Source organism: Carcharodon carcharias, chromosome 21 (assembly GCF_017639515.1).
Source record: "Carcharodon carcharias isolate sCarCar2 chromosome 21, sCarCar2.pri, whole genome shotgun sequence".
NCBI classification, from domain to species: Eukaryota; Metazoa; Chordata; class Chondrichthyes; order Lamniformes; family Lamnidae; genus Carcharodon; species Carcharodon carcharias.
Genome location: NC_054487.1, coordinates 85,979,856 through 85,999,391, shown reverse-complemented (window position 1 = coordinate 85,999,391; position 19,536 = coordinate 85,979,856). Strand labels below are relative to the sequence as shown.

At 40.1% G+C, this 19,536-nt stretch overlaps 1 protein-coding gene across 4 annotated transcripts in view; it reads left to right on the top strand.

Moving 5' to 3' along the window:
- The window catches only part of gnptab (N-acetylglucosamine-1-phosphate transferase subunits alpha and beta), an 82,229-nt gene that overhangs the window by 10,140 nt on the left and 52,553 nt on the right, over positions 1-19,536 (top strand). For 3 of the 4 annotated variants that reach the window (XM_041216031.1, XM_041216029.1, XM_041216030.1), the window contains exons 3-8: positions 330-415; positions 2,053-2,172; positions 3,654-3,692; positions 5,178-5,383; positions 7,016-7,080; positions 12,095-12,229. In XM_041216031.1, coding sequence (XP_041071965.1) covers positions 330-415; positions 2,053-2,172; positions 3,654-3,692; positions 5,178-5,383; positions 7,016-7,080; positions 12,095-12,229 — 651 coding nt within the window. The remainder of the gene's footprint in view (positions 1-329; positions 416-2,052; positions 2,173-3,653; positions 3,693-5,177; positions 5,384-7,015; positions 7,081-12,094; positions 12,230-19,536) is intronic. The other variant, XM_041216033.1, reaches the window with a different exon arrangement.

Here is a 19,536-nt window from a genome sequence, read left to right as displayed (position 1 = left end):
TAATGCTTTGGCTCCTGCTTTCATTATTGCCTTGATGTGGGAACTTTAAGGCAACAGCTTTCTATGGGCTAGTAACTTCTCAGCATGTCCAGGCTCCTTTACAATTTTGTTCCACACAGATGTTAAGTCCGGACTATAATTCTATTTTAGTGACAGCTGAAATCAATTCAGTAAGATTTGGTAACTGTTTATGCTCAGGAAATATTTAATTCATTTTTCATGCATTATTTTCTTATTAGGATGATGTTGAACTGTACAGGAAAATGTTTTGTGTTAATGAACAAAGCAAAAAAATTCTAGTTAATTTTCAATTTGATTATTCTTTCTAGGTTGTTGTGGAATGGAGCCGAGACCAATATCATGTCATGTTTGATTCTTATCGCGACAACGTAGCTGGAAAATCATTCCAAAATAGGTAAAATACAATTAGTTTCAGGCACTACTTGATTGTTGGTTTAGAACTTTGCAGATTGTAAATGCAAGGATTGAACTTGTTACGATCTGCTTGAGGACTCTCAGTTCTGTAAACCTGTTCGATCTCTTTTGTCTATTTTTTAGTAATGGCTTTGTTGGGAAGTTTAGTATGTGAATGGGCCATCAAGGAGACACATCAGCTTGTCCGTTAGCTACTGAAAGTAATGCATTTTCAGGCACCATGCTGAGGCTTGGCCTGAATAGCCAAGTGGTTATGGTACTGGGTTTGTAACCCCAAGATCAAGAGTTCAAATCTCACAATGGCAATCTATGAAACAATGTAACTTCATCTGAAGCAGATGGAAACGGATTGCTTGGCCTAAATAGCCGAGTGGTTATGGTACTGGGTTTATAACCCCAAAATCAAGAGATCAAGAGTTCAGACACCATGCTGTCCAGGCAAAACTACAGCTGTTCATTGGGAATGTATGAAAGGAAGCAGTAAACATGCACTTAGTGCATAAATACTTAAATGATTTAAATTGGAACTAAAAGGAAGATTTGCATTTTTATATGTCAGCTTTCATGACTTCAATGTCTCATGTGCTTTATAGCCAATTAAGTACTTTTGAGGTGTAGCTATTGTTGTGATGTGGGAAATGCAGCAGCCAATTAGCACACAGCAAGCTCCCACAAGCTGCAGTGTAACACCGACCTGGTTGGTTGAGGGATACATATTGGCCAGGACACCTGGGAGAACTCCCTTGCTCTTTGAAATAATGGAGTCTTTTACTCTCACTGGGAAGGAAGATGGGGCAATAGTTTCAAGTCCCATCGGAGGACAGCAATGACATTACAAACTTCCTTGGTACTACATCAAAGTGTAGCCTAAAGTTTGTACTTCAGTCTCTGGAGTGTGATTTGAATCCACGACCTGCTGACTCAGGCAAGATTGCTACCACTGAGCCTCAGCTGATGCCATGTGCAATGCAAGGTGGTTTTAGCTTTGCATCAACATATGTACAGTATAAATTGGCAGGCTTGGAGATCACATGGGTGGCGGATATAGAAAATAAAGTTTCACACTAGTGCATATAGTTTTTGAGGGTGTGGTGAAAGCATTTGTTAAGAACAGAGAACAAGGAGCTTTGTTCAGCATTTGGCAGTGCTATTCCTGATACAATAAGGCTAGGTTTTTATCTCCAACTTACTACGATGTGTTAATTGTTGCAAGAATGCTTTGAGCAAGGTATTCAGACTTATTGGAACTGAGCTAACTAAGTTTTTATGTGCATCTCCTTTACTATTGCTTTAGGGAGAGAAAAGCTTCTAGGTTGTTCTATAAGTAAACGGCATCAACTGAAATATGCTTAAAATGATTGAGTGACATTGCAGCCCTTTCAGTCGCTTGAAGCAACAGAAAAGCACTGAATTCTGTCAATTATTTAAATGCTTGACAAAGTCGATTGCATTATCTACTGTACGTGTTAATGTGTGTGAATGTACTTTACAGTAAAGTTTTGTTCTCCATCAGTATGCTTATTGGATAAACGGGAGTCACAATATCTGTTCTGCAAGTATATATACATGCAATTGGAATGAAATAAGAATGACTAATACTATTTTTGTATGTATTAGATTATGTCTGCCAATGCCAATTGATGTGGTCTATACATGGGTGAATGGTACAGACCCAGGTTTGCTGAAGGAACTACATGAAGTAAGGGAACAGATGAAGAAAGACCAACGTACATTAAAGTGTGTTTTTCTTTCAATCTCTTAACCTTTTTTATTTGACACTGATTTTCAAATTTTGGGTTTCCCTCCTCTCACTGCTTGGACTTCTGTACAGATCTGAGACATGTTATGTTACTGGGCTAGTAATCAATGAAGCTTGAACTAATAATCCAGACAACACCGGTTCAGATCCTAATTTTGAGATTTTCAATTCCGTTAAAAATAAACAATTTGGTAACCCATCAGTTCAAGTGACCATGAAGCCGATGGATTGTTGCGAACCAACTGGTTCACTAATGACCCTCAGAGAAGGAAGTCTGCTGTCGTCCCTGGTCTGGGACTCGGCATCAACTTGGTTGACTTAGCTGACCTTTGAAGCTGCCTAGACAATTACATGAGATGACATTTGCCAGAGGTATCCCCAACTGAGAAGTAATTAAAAAGATCAACCAGTGGCAGGTATTGTTGAAACTGAATCAGATCAAATGCAATCCCTTAGGGCAAATGTGGTGATTAATGCCTAGTATATCTTTTCAACTGAGGCAGGTAAGTTCAAGTGACAAAGCTCAGACTTTGGATTTATGATTGTCTGAGGGAATGTTTTGCTTTAAGGATCAGCATCAATACCCATAACTAAAGAGGAGTGGAAATCTGGGGGTAGGGCTCCCATCTTATATTGCAAAAATATACATGTCAAATTATGGTTAAATATTGTTTTTGGGAGAAAACACTTTTTCACCCAGGCCATTCTAAAGCCATAATTTTTCTTGATTTCGATTGAATTACTCTGAGAACCATGACTATTCCCTAAAAATTATATCATGGACCAAGACCAGACCTTATACATAATAAGCTAAAGATGTTAGAATACCCACCTGGTAACAAGGTTTTCACAGGATCAAATGGCGTCAATCTGCTCTTAAGCTAGTCAGCTGCTGCCATAAGGCTTTAGAATGTGTGGTGCTACTCTCTACTGAGGATGTCACAAAGCAACCTAGCATAGTACATGTCCATATCTCATGCCTCCTTTTAATTAAGAATTTTGGATTTCAACAAAAGATGGCATCAGATTTTGGTAGTCAGCTTTTATTTAGAATTTTGAATAAAGCTATCAACCTTACCTTCACCCTTCAGTAAACATAAAAGTCAGTGCTGTATATTTCACACCTAAGTATTTTAAAGTGCAAATACACTGAGCACTGCTGTGAAATATGCAACAAAACTTGCAGTTGTAGAAGTGGATTATGTTCCAGTAATTCTCATCAGCATACACATTTTGTAATAATGACCATATGATTAAGAATGTTTCAGATTAATTGCAGATCTAAGAGTATCATAGTTTTTCATAGCACAAATCAAGGGTGCTGAGCCTTTGGTGTGTGTCTGTGTCCCCTTCTCTCTCTCTCTCTCTCTGATCCTGATCTCAGCTACTGTAATCATTTAAACTAAATTTGTTTTTCATTTTTTTTCTATTAACAAATTAGCATTTTCTTTTTTTTTAGGGAAAGTCTTGGAAATGCTACAGAAGCTACTAAGGAAAGGTAATTAATTTGTACTTAATGCTAAACTTCAGAACACCTTTCGAAAGGTTTTCTGCGAGTTGCATTTTATTATTTTATAACTGGTTTACAATATGTTGGCATTTTTAGCACAGTGTAAGTTTAACATTGTGGATAAGTATTGTGGGTAGTCAACTTGATTGAATGATTTCATTTTCTTGGTTTTTGATGGATCCGGATCTTTGGCTCAGAAGATTAGTAAGTTGTTGGAGATGTCTATGATAATGATTTCCATTCTGTGACACAATAGAAGACAAGAGTGTCAAACTTTTTCCTAATAGGCTACCAGGTTACATAGTGAGGAATTTTTTGGGCCACAAAAAATAATTAAAATACAAAATACTGAATTCAAGGCAATTTTTATACCTTATTACTCCTGTGAATCTTTATCTGTAGTAGTACCTACAAGAAGAGCATTTTTAAAGAATGCATTTCTTGTATTTGCATTGAAGGATTTATTTTTCATTTTTAATATTTCACTTTTAAACATCAAACTACCATTTTGTGAATATTATTTAAATATACAGTTGAGCAGGCTGTCTGCAATGAAGAGCAGTTGCAGCATATTATATCAGGAATGCAACCTATGGATTCCACCTTCTGCAGTGACAAAGATGGTTTATTTTGGAGGGGGAGGCTTTATTTCTACCTTAACTGAAAGCTAGGTGAATTTCCATTTTCTGTTTTGGGTGAAAACTATGAAAATCAAGTAAAGAATTAATTAAATTATTAACTGTTTATTCCTTTGAATATGGAATCCTGGTATCTGCAGAGCTTTGGAGATCTTTGTATAGATCATTGAATCTGGGGTTGAGGAGAGGGACTCTCCTATTAGGGTTGTTGGATTGTATTTTGCAGTTTAAGAAGGAGCACCTTTGCTTGGAGATTTGTGGCTTTCCAAGTCCGTTTTGGGGGCAGGCAAAGTGGGATAGAGTGGTGAGCATCTCATTCTTCCACGAGTTACGTTGGGTGTGTTCGTGCCTACAATGAGTGAAGAGGCCATGTTGAGGGACCCTTACGACAGTGTTAGTAACTGCAACATGTTCCATGCTGGCCAAGTTGGATGTGGAGGAATATAACTTCGAGCAGCCTTGTTTGGGGGTATCCACATCCTGCTGCCTTTTGGATGGGTAGGTTTACCTGGGCAGGCTATTCAGGTGCTGGCCTCTGTAGATCAGGAGATTGCTCTCATCTGAGAGCTGCAGGGTACTGCTGTGGAGATGAAATTATCAATGCAATAGGTTGTCTTATTGTCCTGATTGAAATAAGAATGTAAAATACTGAATCCCTTGGAGAAAGGGTTGGATGAAAGTTGCCTGCTTCAAAACTAATTTAACAGTAGATACAAATGTTTTTATTAAAACTGAAGAGACTAAAGCAGTGAGCATGGAGTAGTAAATGCCTTCCTTACTGATTAAAGCTTTCTATGTTGACAACACTATATTAATGCAGGATTGTTGATTACAGTGAGAAGCAGCCAGAATGCTTGTTGTCACAATGTGTGAAGGGGCCAATGATTGTTTTGGATCCGAGTTTGCCAGCAAACATTACAGTCAAGGAACTGCCTTCAATCTACCCATACTTTCAAGCTGTCAAACATGTATTGCAAATACCAAAGCTGAAAAATCCATCCTCCAATATTACTGTAATTATGTTTGATAATCAAAAAGAAGGTAAGTGTAAATAGCTTTACGCTGCATATAAGACAAAATAAAGTTCTGGTCTAAATTGGTAAAAAACTGAAAAAATAGTGCCATGTTCATTTGTAAAAGCCATTAGTCAAATACATGGGGACATAGATATGAGATTAAATGGAAAAGATTTAGAACAGTGCAGGGCAAACCTTTTTACATTGGGTTTTGAAACTGTAGCATTCAGTTGGTGATTCAAGCAGAGCATATTGATATTTAGATAAGATGTTAAACTGAGGTTACATTTGCCTTATAAAAGATCCCATGGAAATATTCGAAGATAAGAGGCCGTAACTACTGAGCTCTCCAGTGTTGGATTTGGGGGGGTACCCCAGGGATGCGCTGGGGAATCCCTTCAGATGTTCCTAGGTAACCGCTTGTATAGCACTTGCCCAGAAGTGCAAACTTCCGCTGAACAATTGCCCTGTGGTTTAGATCGTAAACTTCGGATGATTCCGCTAGGGTTACACCAGTCATTACCCAGAAGAAGTTAGGAGAATTAAAACCTCTTCTAACTTCTGGGTAGCCATTATAAATACTCAGGCAGACTCCCAAGGGACACACACCCCCCCCCAAGGAAATCCCCCACACCATCAATTACCCCTGTGGGCCCGACTTGACCTCCGACACCCTTTGACCTCCAGTCCCTCTGACATCCCGGACTTCCGACACCCCCACTATTGCCGTAAAAATGAGAGTGTGACCACCTTGAATCCGCTGGAGCTGCATTTCGCTGGGACCTGCGAGGAGTCTTTCAGTGAAGTGCAGCTGCCACGATCAGTGTCAGTGTAATTTTCAAGTACAGGGAAGTGGTGTTTATTTCTTCCAATTCCTGTGTGCTATCTCTTTCTGACACTAGCCGGAAGTTAAGGCCCAAGGAGAGAGTTCTCCTGGAGCCCTGGCCAACATTCTTCCCTCAAGCAAAGCACAAGAAACAGATGAACAAGTCATTCATTTCATTGTTTTTGTGAGATCTTGCTTTGTACAATTGGCTATATAACAGCAATGACTGAATTTCAAGTGCAGTTTGGGTGAACTGTATTTAGTTTATACAGATCTGTAGTTGTTACGTTCTAAATTATATATCTTTTGGTACGTGAAAATCCTAGGTGATGAACCACCTCATAAAATTGGAGGTGCTGCAGCAACTCTACAATTCATTAAAATAGTTATACTGTGTATATACATAATGGAATATTTATTTTGTCCAGAAATAAAATACGAACATATGAATTAGGAGTAGGCCGGTCAGCTCACCTACCCCAATAACCTTTCACCCCCTTGTTTATCAAGAATCTATCTACCTCTGCCTTAAAAAATATTCAGACTCTGCTTCCAGTGCCTTTTGAGGAAGGGAATTCCAAAGACACCTAACCTTCAGAGTAAAAATTTCTCCTCATCTCTGTCTTAAATCGGCGACCCCTTATTTTTAAACAGTGACCGCTAGTTCTAGATTCTCCCACAAGAGGAAACATCCTCTGCACATCCGCCTGGTCAAAACCCCTCAGGATCTTAAAGGTTTCAGTCAAGCATCAAATAGATAAAGGGGGTCGCAGGGAAATAAAATATATAATCAGTAAATCTGCGATATAACATTCAAACATTTTCTTTTAGTGGATGACACACTTTCAGCAATACAAAAGCAAAACGATAAACGACTTGCATGGAGAGGCTATCTGGTAGGTTTTTGTATTTCATATTATGTTTATCATTGACAAACAAGCAAATATTCACATACTTAAATTGTATGAAACCAGTTAATGCTGAAGTAAAATTTGGCTACTGATTGACTAAATACCTTAGGAAGTGTTGAGCTGCCTTTGATCTGTATCCCTTGATATCCTTGTCTAAATAAAAACCCTATCAATATCAGTCTTGAACGTTGCAATTGACCCAATGTCCACAGTCTTTTGGTGGAGGAATTCCGGATTTCCACCACCCTATGCGTGAAAATTGCTTCCTGATTTCTCTCAAGTGGTCTGGATCTGATTTTAAGCTTATATCTGTTTGTTCTGGATTCCTTTACCAGAGGAAACAGTGCAGGTCCTTCTAGCAGTTTAAACTCTAATTTGATCACCTCTCAACCGTCTAAACCTAAGGACAAATGAACCATGTTTACGCAACCTGTCCTCGTATTTTAATGCTTTAAACCCAGTTATCATTCTGATGAACCTGCCCTGCACTCCTCCAGATACGATGTCCAGAACTGAATGCAGTACTGCAGATGGGATTGGACCAAGGCTCTCCACAACTGAAGCATCACTTCCTCCCCTTTGTATTCCAGCCCCCTTGAGATAAAGACCAACATTCCAGAGCCTTTTGTGATTTTCTTTTTCACCTGTCTACTAGCTTTTAGTGATTGTGGATGTGGAGACAAATATTCCACTGTTTTTAGCCTCTTGCCGTTAGAAAAGTATTCTGATTTGTCTGTCTTGAATCTGAAATATATAGCCTCAAATTCCTCCATATAGATCTCCCATCTGCTACTAAATAGAAAATGTTGGAAAAACTCAGGTCTGGCAGCATCTGTGGAGAGAGAAACAGTTATCGTTTCGAGTCCGTAGCTCTGAAGGAGAGTCATACGGACTTTAAATGTTACCACTATTTCTCTCTCCCCAGCTGCTGTCAGACCTGGGTTTTTTTCCAGCATTTTCTGTTTTAATTTCAGATTTCCAGCATCCGCAATATTTTGCTTTTATCCCATTTGCCACTGTTGTGGCTACTCACTTAATCTGTGTTCCATTGTAACTTCTTATTCCCATCCACTCAATTTACTGTCGGCTCAGTAAGAGTCACCTGGATGCATAACTCTTTATTCTGCCAACCAAATTATTGAAGTACTGTGAAATCTGAAAAACTGGTGTTCCTGAGGAAACACCTGGAAAAATTGGACACTTATTGGGACACTTGTATGGCAAAATATACAGGAGGCTCACTGAATGCATACTTGTAATTTATAAATTATGCATATCCTTCAATGCACCAAGCCTTTTTACAGCTTGAGACACTGGACCACAGCCTGTTGAAAACTATTGTTTCTGGAACACCATCACCTGGAAGTTCCTCTCCAAGCCATTCACCATCCTGACTTGGAAATTTATCGCCGTTCCTTCACTGTCGCTGGGTCAAATTTCTGGAACTCCCTCCCTAACAGCACTGTGGGTGTACTACACCATAGGGACTGCAGAGGTTCAAGAAGGCAGTTCACCACCACCTTCTCAAGGGCATTTAGAGATGGGCAATAAATGCTGGCCTAGCCAGCAACGCCGACATCCTGTAAATTAATTTTAAAAAAAACTTTTATTGAGTCAGGATCACTGGCACCTCCCCTTGCAGCTTGCTTCCTCTGGTCCCCAAATTCTTATGAGGTGAATGCAAATCAGTGTGAAGTGGCAGTGGGTTTTTGTTAACATAATAGCACTTATGGAATAGGAAGCACTTTACTCAATGCCCATAGCAGCTGAGAAGCTGCCTTGTCTCTGATTAAACGCTTGCATGGCTTTATCCCAGAGCTGTTGCTCTGCAGCTATGGGTATTGGGTAAACAACTCCGCATTCTACTGAAAATGTTTATAATGCATACAATAACTACTTTGAAAATAAGTACACCTGCAAAACTGGGGGGGCAGTGGCATGACGGTGATGTCCCTGGTCTAGTAATACAGACGCCCAGGCTAATGCTCTGGAGATATGGGTTCAAATTCCATCAAGGCAGCTGGTGGAAGTTAAGTTCAGTGACTAAACAATCTGGAATTAAAAGCTGAGCTGATGGTGACCACGAAACCACTGTCGAATGTCATAAAAACCCATCTTGTTCACTAATGTCCTTTAGGGAAGAGAATCGAACCAAAATAAAAACAAAATATCGTGGATGCTGGCAATCTGAAGTAAAAACAGAAAATGTTAGTAAAACTCAGACCTGGCAGCATCTATGGAGAGATGAACAGAGTTAAAGTTTCAGTCCATACGATCTTCAGAGCTCTGAAACACAAAACATTAACTCTGTCTGTTTCTCTCTCCACTAATACCTGCTGAGGATTTAACCATCTCCCCCTGATGTTCATTGGCATTTTACTATTACTGAATCCCCAACTATCAACATCCTGGGTGTAACAATTGACCAGAAACTGAACTGGGCCAGCCACATAAATACTGTGGCTACAGGAGCAGGTCAGAGGCTGTGAGATCTGCAGAAAGTAACTCACCTCCTGACTCTGCAAAGTCTATCCACCATCTACAAGGCACAAGTCAGGAGTTTGATGGAATGCCCCAATAGCACTGAATAACCTTGACACCATCCGGGACAAAGCAGCCCTGCTTGATTGGCACCCCATCAACAAACATTCACTCCCTTCACCACCGACGCACAGTGGCAGCAGTGTGTACCATCTACAAGATGCACTGTAACATCTTGCCAAAAGCTCCTTCAACAGCACTTCCAAACCTGTGAGCTCTGCCACCTAGGACAGGGGCAGCTGATGCATGGGAACACCACCACGTGCAAGTTCCCCTCCAAGCCACACCACCCCGTCTTGGAACTACATCACCGTTCCTTCACTGCCGAGTCAATATCCTGGAACTCCCTTCCTAACAACACTGTTGGTGTTCCTAAACCACGTGGACTGCAGCGAAGTCAGCACACCACCGCCACCTTGAGGGCAATTGGGAATGGGCAATAAATGCTGGCCTAGCCAGTGCCATCCATGTCCATTTAAAAAAATAAAAAGAAACTTTTCTTTTGGGCTCTTGCAGTTGATAGCATTTATTTTTTAATGTACTTAGTTGATGTTCTGATTACATTATTGAGTGTGCCTTTCTCTACTTCGTAAGAATATATTGTCATTCTCTGGTGTCTACAAAACGTATCTGTATTTATGTAAAGGAGCTCAAAAAGCCAAAAGTGCTTCTCCATCCTTCATCAATAAAGATCTTAATTTTATCCAGCAGCATAATCTTAAGAATGGTAAGAATCGTCATGATTATTGTAAGAAAATCTGAATCCCAATAAGGAAGTAGACATTACCTGATCTCTTTGCACCTAGTTGATTGAGAAGTTGGCTTCTCACTCCCATTCATGACAGAATTGTAAAGTGTACGCCAATTTTGAAGCATAGAACTTGACTCCCTGTTGTGTGTAATGCATAAACAAAGGTGTTCAAAAACTGAAAAAAGTTAGAGATCTGGTCATTATTTTATTTGACAAGTAGGATATATTCTGTTAGTTTTCACCAGGTTACTAAGGAAGGTCTTTGAAATATGCAATTATAAATGGGGAAATGGTGGCTTAGTGTATGTAGTAATGTTATTGGACTAGTAATCCAGCGGCCCAGGCTAATGCTGTGGGGACATGGGTTCAGATTCCACCATGGCAGTTGGTGGAATTTGAATTCAATTAATTAAATCTGGAATTGAAAGCTAGTCTCAGTAATGGTGACCATGAAATTATTATCGATTGTTGTAAAAACCCATTTAGTTTACCAGTATCCTTTAGGGAAGAAAACCTGCCATCCTTACCTGATATACCCCACACCCCTCACCGTAACACTCTGATACACCTGGCCTACATGTGACTCCAGACCCACAGCAATGTGGTTGACTCCTAACTGCCCTCTGAAATGGCCTAGCAAGTCATTCAGCTCAAGGGCAGTTGGCACTGGGCAACAAATGCTGGCCTTGCCAGCCACGCCCACGTCTCATGAAAAAATAAATTTTAAAAAATCTATTTAAGAAACCCTTGAATGCGTTCCTGAAAATGGAAGTGACTGAAAGATATAATAAAAAGGCAGGGGGTGGTGGTTGATCTCCAAATGAGGTAAGACCTGTTATTGAATTCAGCAGTGAAGTACAGGTCAAATGTTTTTAAAATCTTAATAGCTCTTTTTTTAGACAGTCGATAGTATTGAATAAACAGCATTTATTTGAAGCTCTGAAGAGTCATACAGACTCGATGTTAACTCTTTCTTCCTCTCCACAGATGCTGTTAGACCTGAGTTTTTCCAGCATTTTCTGTTTTGGTTTCAGATTTCCAGCATCCACAGTATTTTGCTTTTATCTTAGCATTTAGTTGAGACCTTGTTATCTCTTGTTGGGTTATATCTGCACTTTTTCTTAGTTTCCATTTATTTGTAACCTTGGTTAATCTCTAATAACAGTAAATCCCTTGCGTCATGGGCATCAGGGCTACTTGGACCAAATAAGCTCTTGAGTTATTGAATGTGATTGTAGTGTGGGCCATTTCCACAGATTGATATTCAAATTTCATGAAAAGAATGGTTTATAATGATTACAATTAAAATTCATCAATAGATTATAATTGCTTAAAAGGTCTTCAAGAAAATATTTTGCAAACCTTTGAAGAAGGATCATTTTGTCGTTGTGTGCTAGTCAAATATGTCTACATCGTTGTCATTGGTTGACAAACCTTATTCTTTATATATTGCCAAATTTGTGCCCCTTTTAAATAAAAATGATTGAATAGAAGGACATTTTAGAAGTGAAATTAAAATCAGTTTTAAAAAACTTTCTAACTAAATTGTGTGCGGATTGCTGACTAAAAAAAACTGGTGTTCAAAAGTTGAAGAATGTCTTGACTTTTTGGTTGACTGTAAATTTTTGAATTACCAGATCCCTCAAAAATTAACTTTTACTTCCCAGTAACTACAAAAAATTAATAAGAAGTAACTTACTTGTCTAGACCACAGATAAAGAATCTCCTGGGTCAGTCTTAATGCCGAACCTTGCTTTTCTGAGTGGGTTTCCAGCTTCATGCAAAGAGGAGGAACAACTTCGAGCCAAACTCCCACCAGTTGTTACTGGCAAAATGAAGCAGGTAAGATCCTATTAAATTAATTGTTTTGGGACTGTATGGAAACTGGACATTTTGAGATGTGTAAAATGTTTCCATTGGTTGCAGTTGAAAACCAAACAGCTAATACTATATTCTAGTTGTTTGTAATTACGAAATAGGGATACTGATATATTTTAAATTCAATTCCCTCTTAATATGTCATATGAACATACGAATTAAGAGCAGGTGTAGGCCACTCGGCTCCTCGAGCCTGCCCCGCCATTCAATAAGATCATGGCTGATCTGGTTGTAACCTCAACTCCACATTCCCGCCTACCCTCTAACATTTCACCCCCTTGCTTATCAAGAATGTATCTAGCTCTGCCTTAAAAATGTTCAAATGCTTCTACTGTCTTTTGAAGAAGAGTTCCAAAGACTTGCAACCCTTAAGAGAAAAAAATTATCCTCATCTCTGCCTTAAATGGGCCTCCTCTTATTTTTAAACAGTGACCCCTAGTTCTAGATTCTCCCACAAGAGGCAATATCCTCTCTACATCCACCTTCAGGATCTTAAAGATTTCAGTTAGGTCAGGATATGGGGGCAGAATTACTGAATTCATGCATCATCTCTTTCCCCACTTTGTATTTATTTAAATTCCATTCAAACACCTTGCTTCCTAAAATTTAAGAATATAGGAAATAGGAGCACGAGTAGGTCATTCAGCCCCCGTGGCTTGCTCCACCATTTAACTAGATCATGGCTGATTTTCTACCTCAACACTATTTTCCTGCACTATCCCTATATTTCTTGATGTCTTTAATATCTAGAAATCTTATCGATCTCTGTCTTCAACATACTCTGACTGCGCCTCCACAATTCTCTGGGGTAGAAAATTCCAACGGTTCACTACCCTCTAAGTGAAATAATTCTGGCCCCGGGGGCTGGATCTGGCTTTTCGTACTTTTCCGTCCAGCCCGCAGTAAGGTGAAGATCTGGTCCCACCCCCCTGCAAACTGCACTCTGGGCCAGCTACTGCCATGTTTTGATGACCGTAGTCAGCAGAGGCCCAGGCTGTGGCGAAAGAGCAAGGCCATAGATTTAGGAGCAGGACAGGGCAGTTTCAGTAAGCTGCCACCAATCCGGTAGTGAAGTGTGTGTTCCGGGGCGGGGGAGAAAGGGAGCAAGACACCCTGCTCCATCAGGTGGCTCAGCCCAACTCCATTGGTGCTCCAGGACAATGGCTCAGCCCCTGCAGATTGAGGAAGAGGCTCAGGCTCTGCACCCAGGTGTAGCATTAAACTGGGAGTTGGCCAGAGCCTTGGATTTTTGAGTCACTGCCCTGGGCTGGTTTTGGGTTGAGGTCGACAGAGAGACAGTGGGAAAAGAAAGAGGGACAGACAGACACCGATGAGAAAGGAGCGAGAGAGAGAAAAGACAGTTGTAAGTAGCAACGTCATCAGTGCCAACAGATATAACAAAGCTCACTAAGGAAAAGCAAACTCAGCCATCACATTAAAGCAGCGGGTGAGAGGAATGTTTCTGTATTCTCTCTTTAAAAATAAATAAAGTTGGTCTTTACATGTGTGTTGTCCATGACTGATTTTTGCCTGTGTGCGTGTCCCTTGATCAGAAAAAGGTTCCTTGCCCTTGTTCTAAACTCTAGAGAATACAGACCCTGTCTCTTCAATGTCTCCTAATAAGTCAATGCCACCCTCCCAGGGATCAGCCTGGTGAACCTTTGTTGCACTCCCTCTATTGCAAGTACATCCTTAGGTAAGGAGACCGAAACTGTATACGTTACTCCAGGTGCACTCTTACCAAGGCTGTATGCAATTGCAAGACATTTTTACTTAAATCCTCTTGCAATAAAACCCATTGTAACATTTGCCTTCATAACCTGCTGCACCTGCATGTTAGCCTTCAGTGATTCATGAGCAAGGACACCCAGGTTCTTTGGTCAACACTTCCCAATCTCTCACCATTTAATACTCCACATTTCTGATTTTCTACCAAGGATAATTTATATTTGTCCACATTATATTCCATCTGCCATGCTCTTGTCACTCACTTAGCCTGCCTAAATCCCCTTGAAGCCCATACATTCACTTCACAACTCACATTCCCACTTAGTTTTGTGTCATCAGGAAACTTGGACATATTACATTTGATCTCCACATCCAAATCATTTATATAGATTGTGAATAACTGGGGGCCAAATACTGATCCCTACAGTACCCCACTAGTCACAGCCTACCAGTCTGAGAATGACCCATTTATTCCCGCTTTCTTTTCTCCAAACCAATTCTCAATCCATATATTAACCCAATCTTACATGATTTAATTTTGTTTACTGACCTTTGTGTGGGACTATATCGAAAGCCTTCTGAAAATCCAAATACACCCACATTCCTTATCTGTTCGGTTAGCCACATCCTCAAAAAAAACTCCCAGCAGGTTTGTTAAACATGATTTCCCTTTCATAAATCCATGCTGACTCTGCCCAATCCTGCTAAGTGTCAATTATCACCATCCATTCTAGCATTTTCCCTACTACTAATGCCAGGTTAACAGTTAAGTAGCTCCCCACTTTTTCTGTTGCTCCTTCCTTAAGTAGTGGGGTTACATTTGCTACCATTCAATCTGCAGGAATTGTTCCAGAATCTATAGAATTTTGGAAGATGACTACCAATACACTATCTCTACAGCCACCTCTTGTAGCACTCTAGGATGTAGATCACCAGGCCCAGGGGATTTATGAAGTTTCAGTTCCATTAATTTCTCCAGTACTACATTTTTACTTATACTAATTTCTTTCAGTCCCTCATTCTCGCTAGTACCTTTGCTCTCTAGTATGTCTGGCAGGTTTTTTGTATCTTCCTCTGTGAAGACAAAGTATTTACTTAATTTGTGTAATTTCCTTATTCCTTATTCTCTTGTTGTGCCTGAATTGATTTAAGAAAATCAAGATGCCAGCTTTGTCAGATGTGTGAAATGTAGCTTATGTTTATTAATCTAATTATGTTGGTGGTCATTTCTTCTTGCTACATCTGTTTGTCTTTTGGCTAAGACCTGTAAAGATGATGTGCTGCAATGTTTGGAGCTGATCCAGGACTAAATTTGTTATAAGGGTGAATATGGTAATTCAGGACAGGGAGAAAGGGAATGGCCTATCAATGCCTCTAAGTTGGAAATGCTTTCTGATTAGTATTGTTCGCTCGCCCTTCACTGAAGCTGAGATTCCCCAAAATTTGCCTTGGACATATGGGATCCATTGTAATTCCAGGTTTGAATCTGATGACCAGGAACAGAGTCTGAGCTTCTGTTCTCTCAAAGATTGACACCATTGCTCTTTGCAGATTTCATTCTTCTACCTCCTTAATCAGAATCCATTTTGAAAGATTGTGTGTAAACAGTCCTTTGTCACAGATGATTTTGGTAATACTGAGAAGTGTCTGTGACTTGAGCAATTTCGGTTCAGAATTGTTGAGCTGGAGTTGGGCTGCAGACATTGCAGAACATCGGAGAAGGGGGATAGATACCTAGATAGTATGTTCCAAAAGGCAGTCACATCCCTTTAAGTAGAATTTGAGTTGGTCACTTTTCAGGGAGAGGAAGGTATGACTGTGAATGAGACAGGTATAAGGCACCTGGATGTAGTGATGGTTGAGCCTCAGGCCATGAGCAACAGGTACGAGATACTTGCAACCTGTGAAGAGACCATCCATATAGTGGAGATAGTGAACCAGCAAATAAGATCCACACAAATAATAGTAGTAATTAAAACTCTTTATTTGAAGACACAAAGCACTTGTAACAAAGTATGCAAACTAGTTTGGGACAAATAGAAATAAATTGGTTTGATATCCACATTCTAGAGACATTGTTGCACAGTGACCAAGACTGGGAAATAAATATTCCAGGATATGCAACATTTTGTAAAGGTAAGTGACATGTCAATAAGACATGAAAGAAATCAAAACTCTGTATATCAAACTTGATTATTTTTTGCCATTTTGAAATGGACTTTTGCTGAACCAAAAGATGGCTGCTACAGGTCTCATGACTTACAGGATTGGCCATCTGTCCTGGAAGCTTTCAATAGGAGTTACAAGAACAAAAGAAGTTTCCCCCCTCATCCTTGTGGAATCTTACACCCCATTGTAAGGGTATTATAATCGCAAAACCAGGGGACTCGCAGAGATCGAAACTAGAGAGGTGTTAACAGACCCATCTCAAGATCTGGACAATATTCAGGCTTGGCCTGATAAGTGGCAAGTAACACTCGCATCAGTGTCAGGCAATGACCATCTCCAACGAGAGAGAATCTAACCATCTCCCCTTGACATTCAATGGCATTACCATTGCTGAATACCCCACTATTAACATCCTAGGGGTTACCATTGACTAGAAACTGAACTGAAACTGTAGCTACAAGAGCAGGTCAGAAGCTGGGAATTCTGTGGTGAGTAACTCACCCCCTGACTCCCCAAAAGCTGTCCACCTTCTACAAGGCACAAGTCAGGAGCTTGCCTGGATGAGCACAACTCCAACAATACTCAAAAATCTTGACACCATTCAGTACAAACCAGTGCACTTGATAGGCACTCCCTCCACCACCGATGCACAGTGGTAGCATCTATGCAAAGCACTGCAGCAACTCACCAAGGCTCCTTCAACAGTACTTCCCAAACCCACGACTCCTACCACCTAGGACGACAAGGGCTGCGGATGCATGGGATCACCACTACCTGCAAGTTCCCATCCAAGCCACACATCACCCTGTCTTGGAACTATATTGCTGTTCCTTCACTGTTGTTGGGTCAAAAATCCTGGAACTTCCTAATAGTACCTACATCAAGTGGGCTGCAGCGGATCAAAGAGTCAGCCCATCTCCATCTTGTCAAGGGAAATTAGGGATGGGTAAAAGTCAGCGATGCCCGCATACTGTGAAAGAATAAATGGAAAGTTTTTAATGATATTAAGCACCTGTTTGTGTAGTCAAATGTTTCAAACCGCTTCATGAAGAGCATTGCCTTCAGAAAGCAGTGACCCTGTTTAGATCAGCAAATTCACAAAACAACTATGGGCGTTCTGGGTAGTAAATTTATAGGTACAAGTTGTAATTTTTACATATTCTCTGGCTATTTTTGGCAGAACTTTGGTTGCAAACCACTGATATGCATACCACATACAACTTAAAAGTGGAAAATGTCGTTTAAATCCAGACATGGAAGCTGATTTTGTGATGATACTGGAGGAAGTATGTATTGGGTGCTTTGTGAAACTCTGGCAATGTCTGCCAAAACCATCACCAAACCAAACTACTCCACTTGAGAGATTTTGTAAGCTTTGTTGCACAGATAAATTTGCATGCAGGTTTTGAAAATGCTTCTGTCAGTGCTGTTCTGCAATGTGTACAGTACTGGCAATTGGAAATAATTCTAGACAAGGTTATTTAGCTCATGTTTTCCAAACATCTCACCTGATTGCTTCTTGATTGACTTAAGTTTTTATTCCCACTGTTCCATTCGGAAGGCTATTCCAAAGGTGAATAACGCTTTGCCTGAAAAGTGCTGGCAGACATCAGTCCTTTACCAGTCTTGTACCTTTTGTTCTGTTGTCTGACAATAATAGATTAACTTGAAATAGTGCTCAGAATTACCCTTCTCTGTTCCGCTTAGGGCGTCCAAAGTGCTTTACCACCAATAAAGTACTTTTTTGAAGTGTAGTTACTGTGGTAACATAAGAAACACGGCCTCCAATTTGCACACAGCAAGGTCTCTCAAACAGCAATGTGACAATGAACAGATAATGTGTGTTGGTGGTGTTAGTTGAGAGATGGATATTAAGTTTCAAGACATGGAGGAGAACCCTCTGCTTTTCTTTTAAGTCCACTTGAGAGGATAGATAGGACTTTAGTTTATTGTCTCATCCGAAAACTGGCACCTCCGACAGTGTACACTCCCTCAATACTGCACTGGGAGTGTCAACCTAGATTTTGTACTCAAGTAACTAGAGTGAGACATGAACCCACAACCTCCTGACTTGGAGATAAGGGAGCTACTCACTGTAGCTCAGTTTGCCTCTTATTTGCTTTCTTTTAAGGCTGACATCAGTTTTTCTAATATTTCTTCATAACCTAGCACTAGGGATTAGTTTTATGGCCCTCCTCTCCAGTACTTCTGGATGTTTTTCTTATGCCTTCATGACCCAAGCTGCATGCAGTACTTAGTATAGACAGAGCTTTGCATAGCTTGTATCTCACAATGATCTTTGATTTACTCTATTGAGCATTTTGTTTGCTTTGTGACTGTTGCTTTTCAATGAGTTGATCTGGTAAAGATTGAGTCATCTGTTGTTCTCAGACTCTTTCTCCAAACTGATATCATTTATTAATTCCCCCCATTTGTTCTTTGATGTGTTGCACTTGTTTAATTTTAACTGCCTTAGTTCCTTTCTTACAAATTTTGACTAGGTCCTTCTGTAGGCCTGCTCCCATCACAACTTAAAGATCTTCACAATGGACTTTTGAATTGAGCTCATTTTGTAGATTAGGGACAGTAGGGGTCTAAGCATATGTTGACCCTCCCCATCTGACAATACTTCTCTATCCTTCAGCAAATTCCTTAGCCACATCCAAATTTTAGCTAGGATACCCATTACGGTAGGCTTGTGTAACAATCTTTCATGTGAAACTTTCCATTGGCATCTACAGTGGCTATTTGGAATGTTGCTTCTTTAGAAAAGTGAAGATGGGCCAGGCAGATCCCACCCTTTTGAAATTCAGTAAAAACCTGGAATTAAAAGTCTGACGATGACAACACCATTGCCGATTGACGTAAAAATCCATCTGGTTCACCTTTAAGGAAATCTGTCCTTGCCTGGCCTACATGTGACTCCAGACCCACGGCAATGTGGCCAACTCTCAATTAGGGATGAGCAATAATTGCTGAATGAATTTTAAAAAAAGTTAATCTTCAACTTCATTTTCCAGTAGCTTTGAGCCTGTGATGCATTGATGGTCAGGCAATCATGGGTAGTCTGTGCCCAAATTTGTAATATACACTGGCAGTGGACAAGGCTTCCTCCACCAGCAATGCAGACTCAAAATTACCCATTCGTCCCTAATCTCACCTGACATTCTGAGTCTTGTTTATCATGCCTAGGGATTCATTGATCAGCATTAAACTTACAGATAACTGTGATTAAAATTTTGTTGTGGAACCTTCCACGATTGGTGGCATGCTATTAGTTTCATATTTATGCCGTACAGAAAAGGAACCATTTAATAATTCTGTTCTGAAGGAGTGTCCTATTCGATTCGAAACGTCAGCTCTGTTTCGATGCG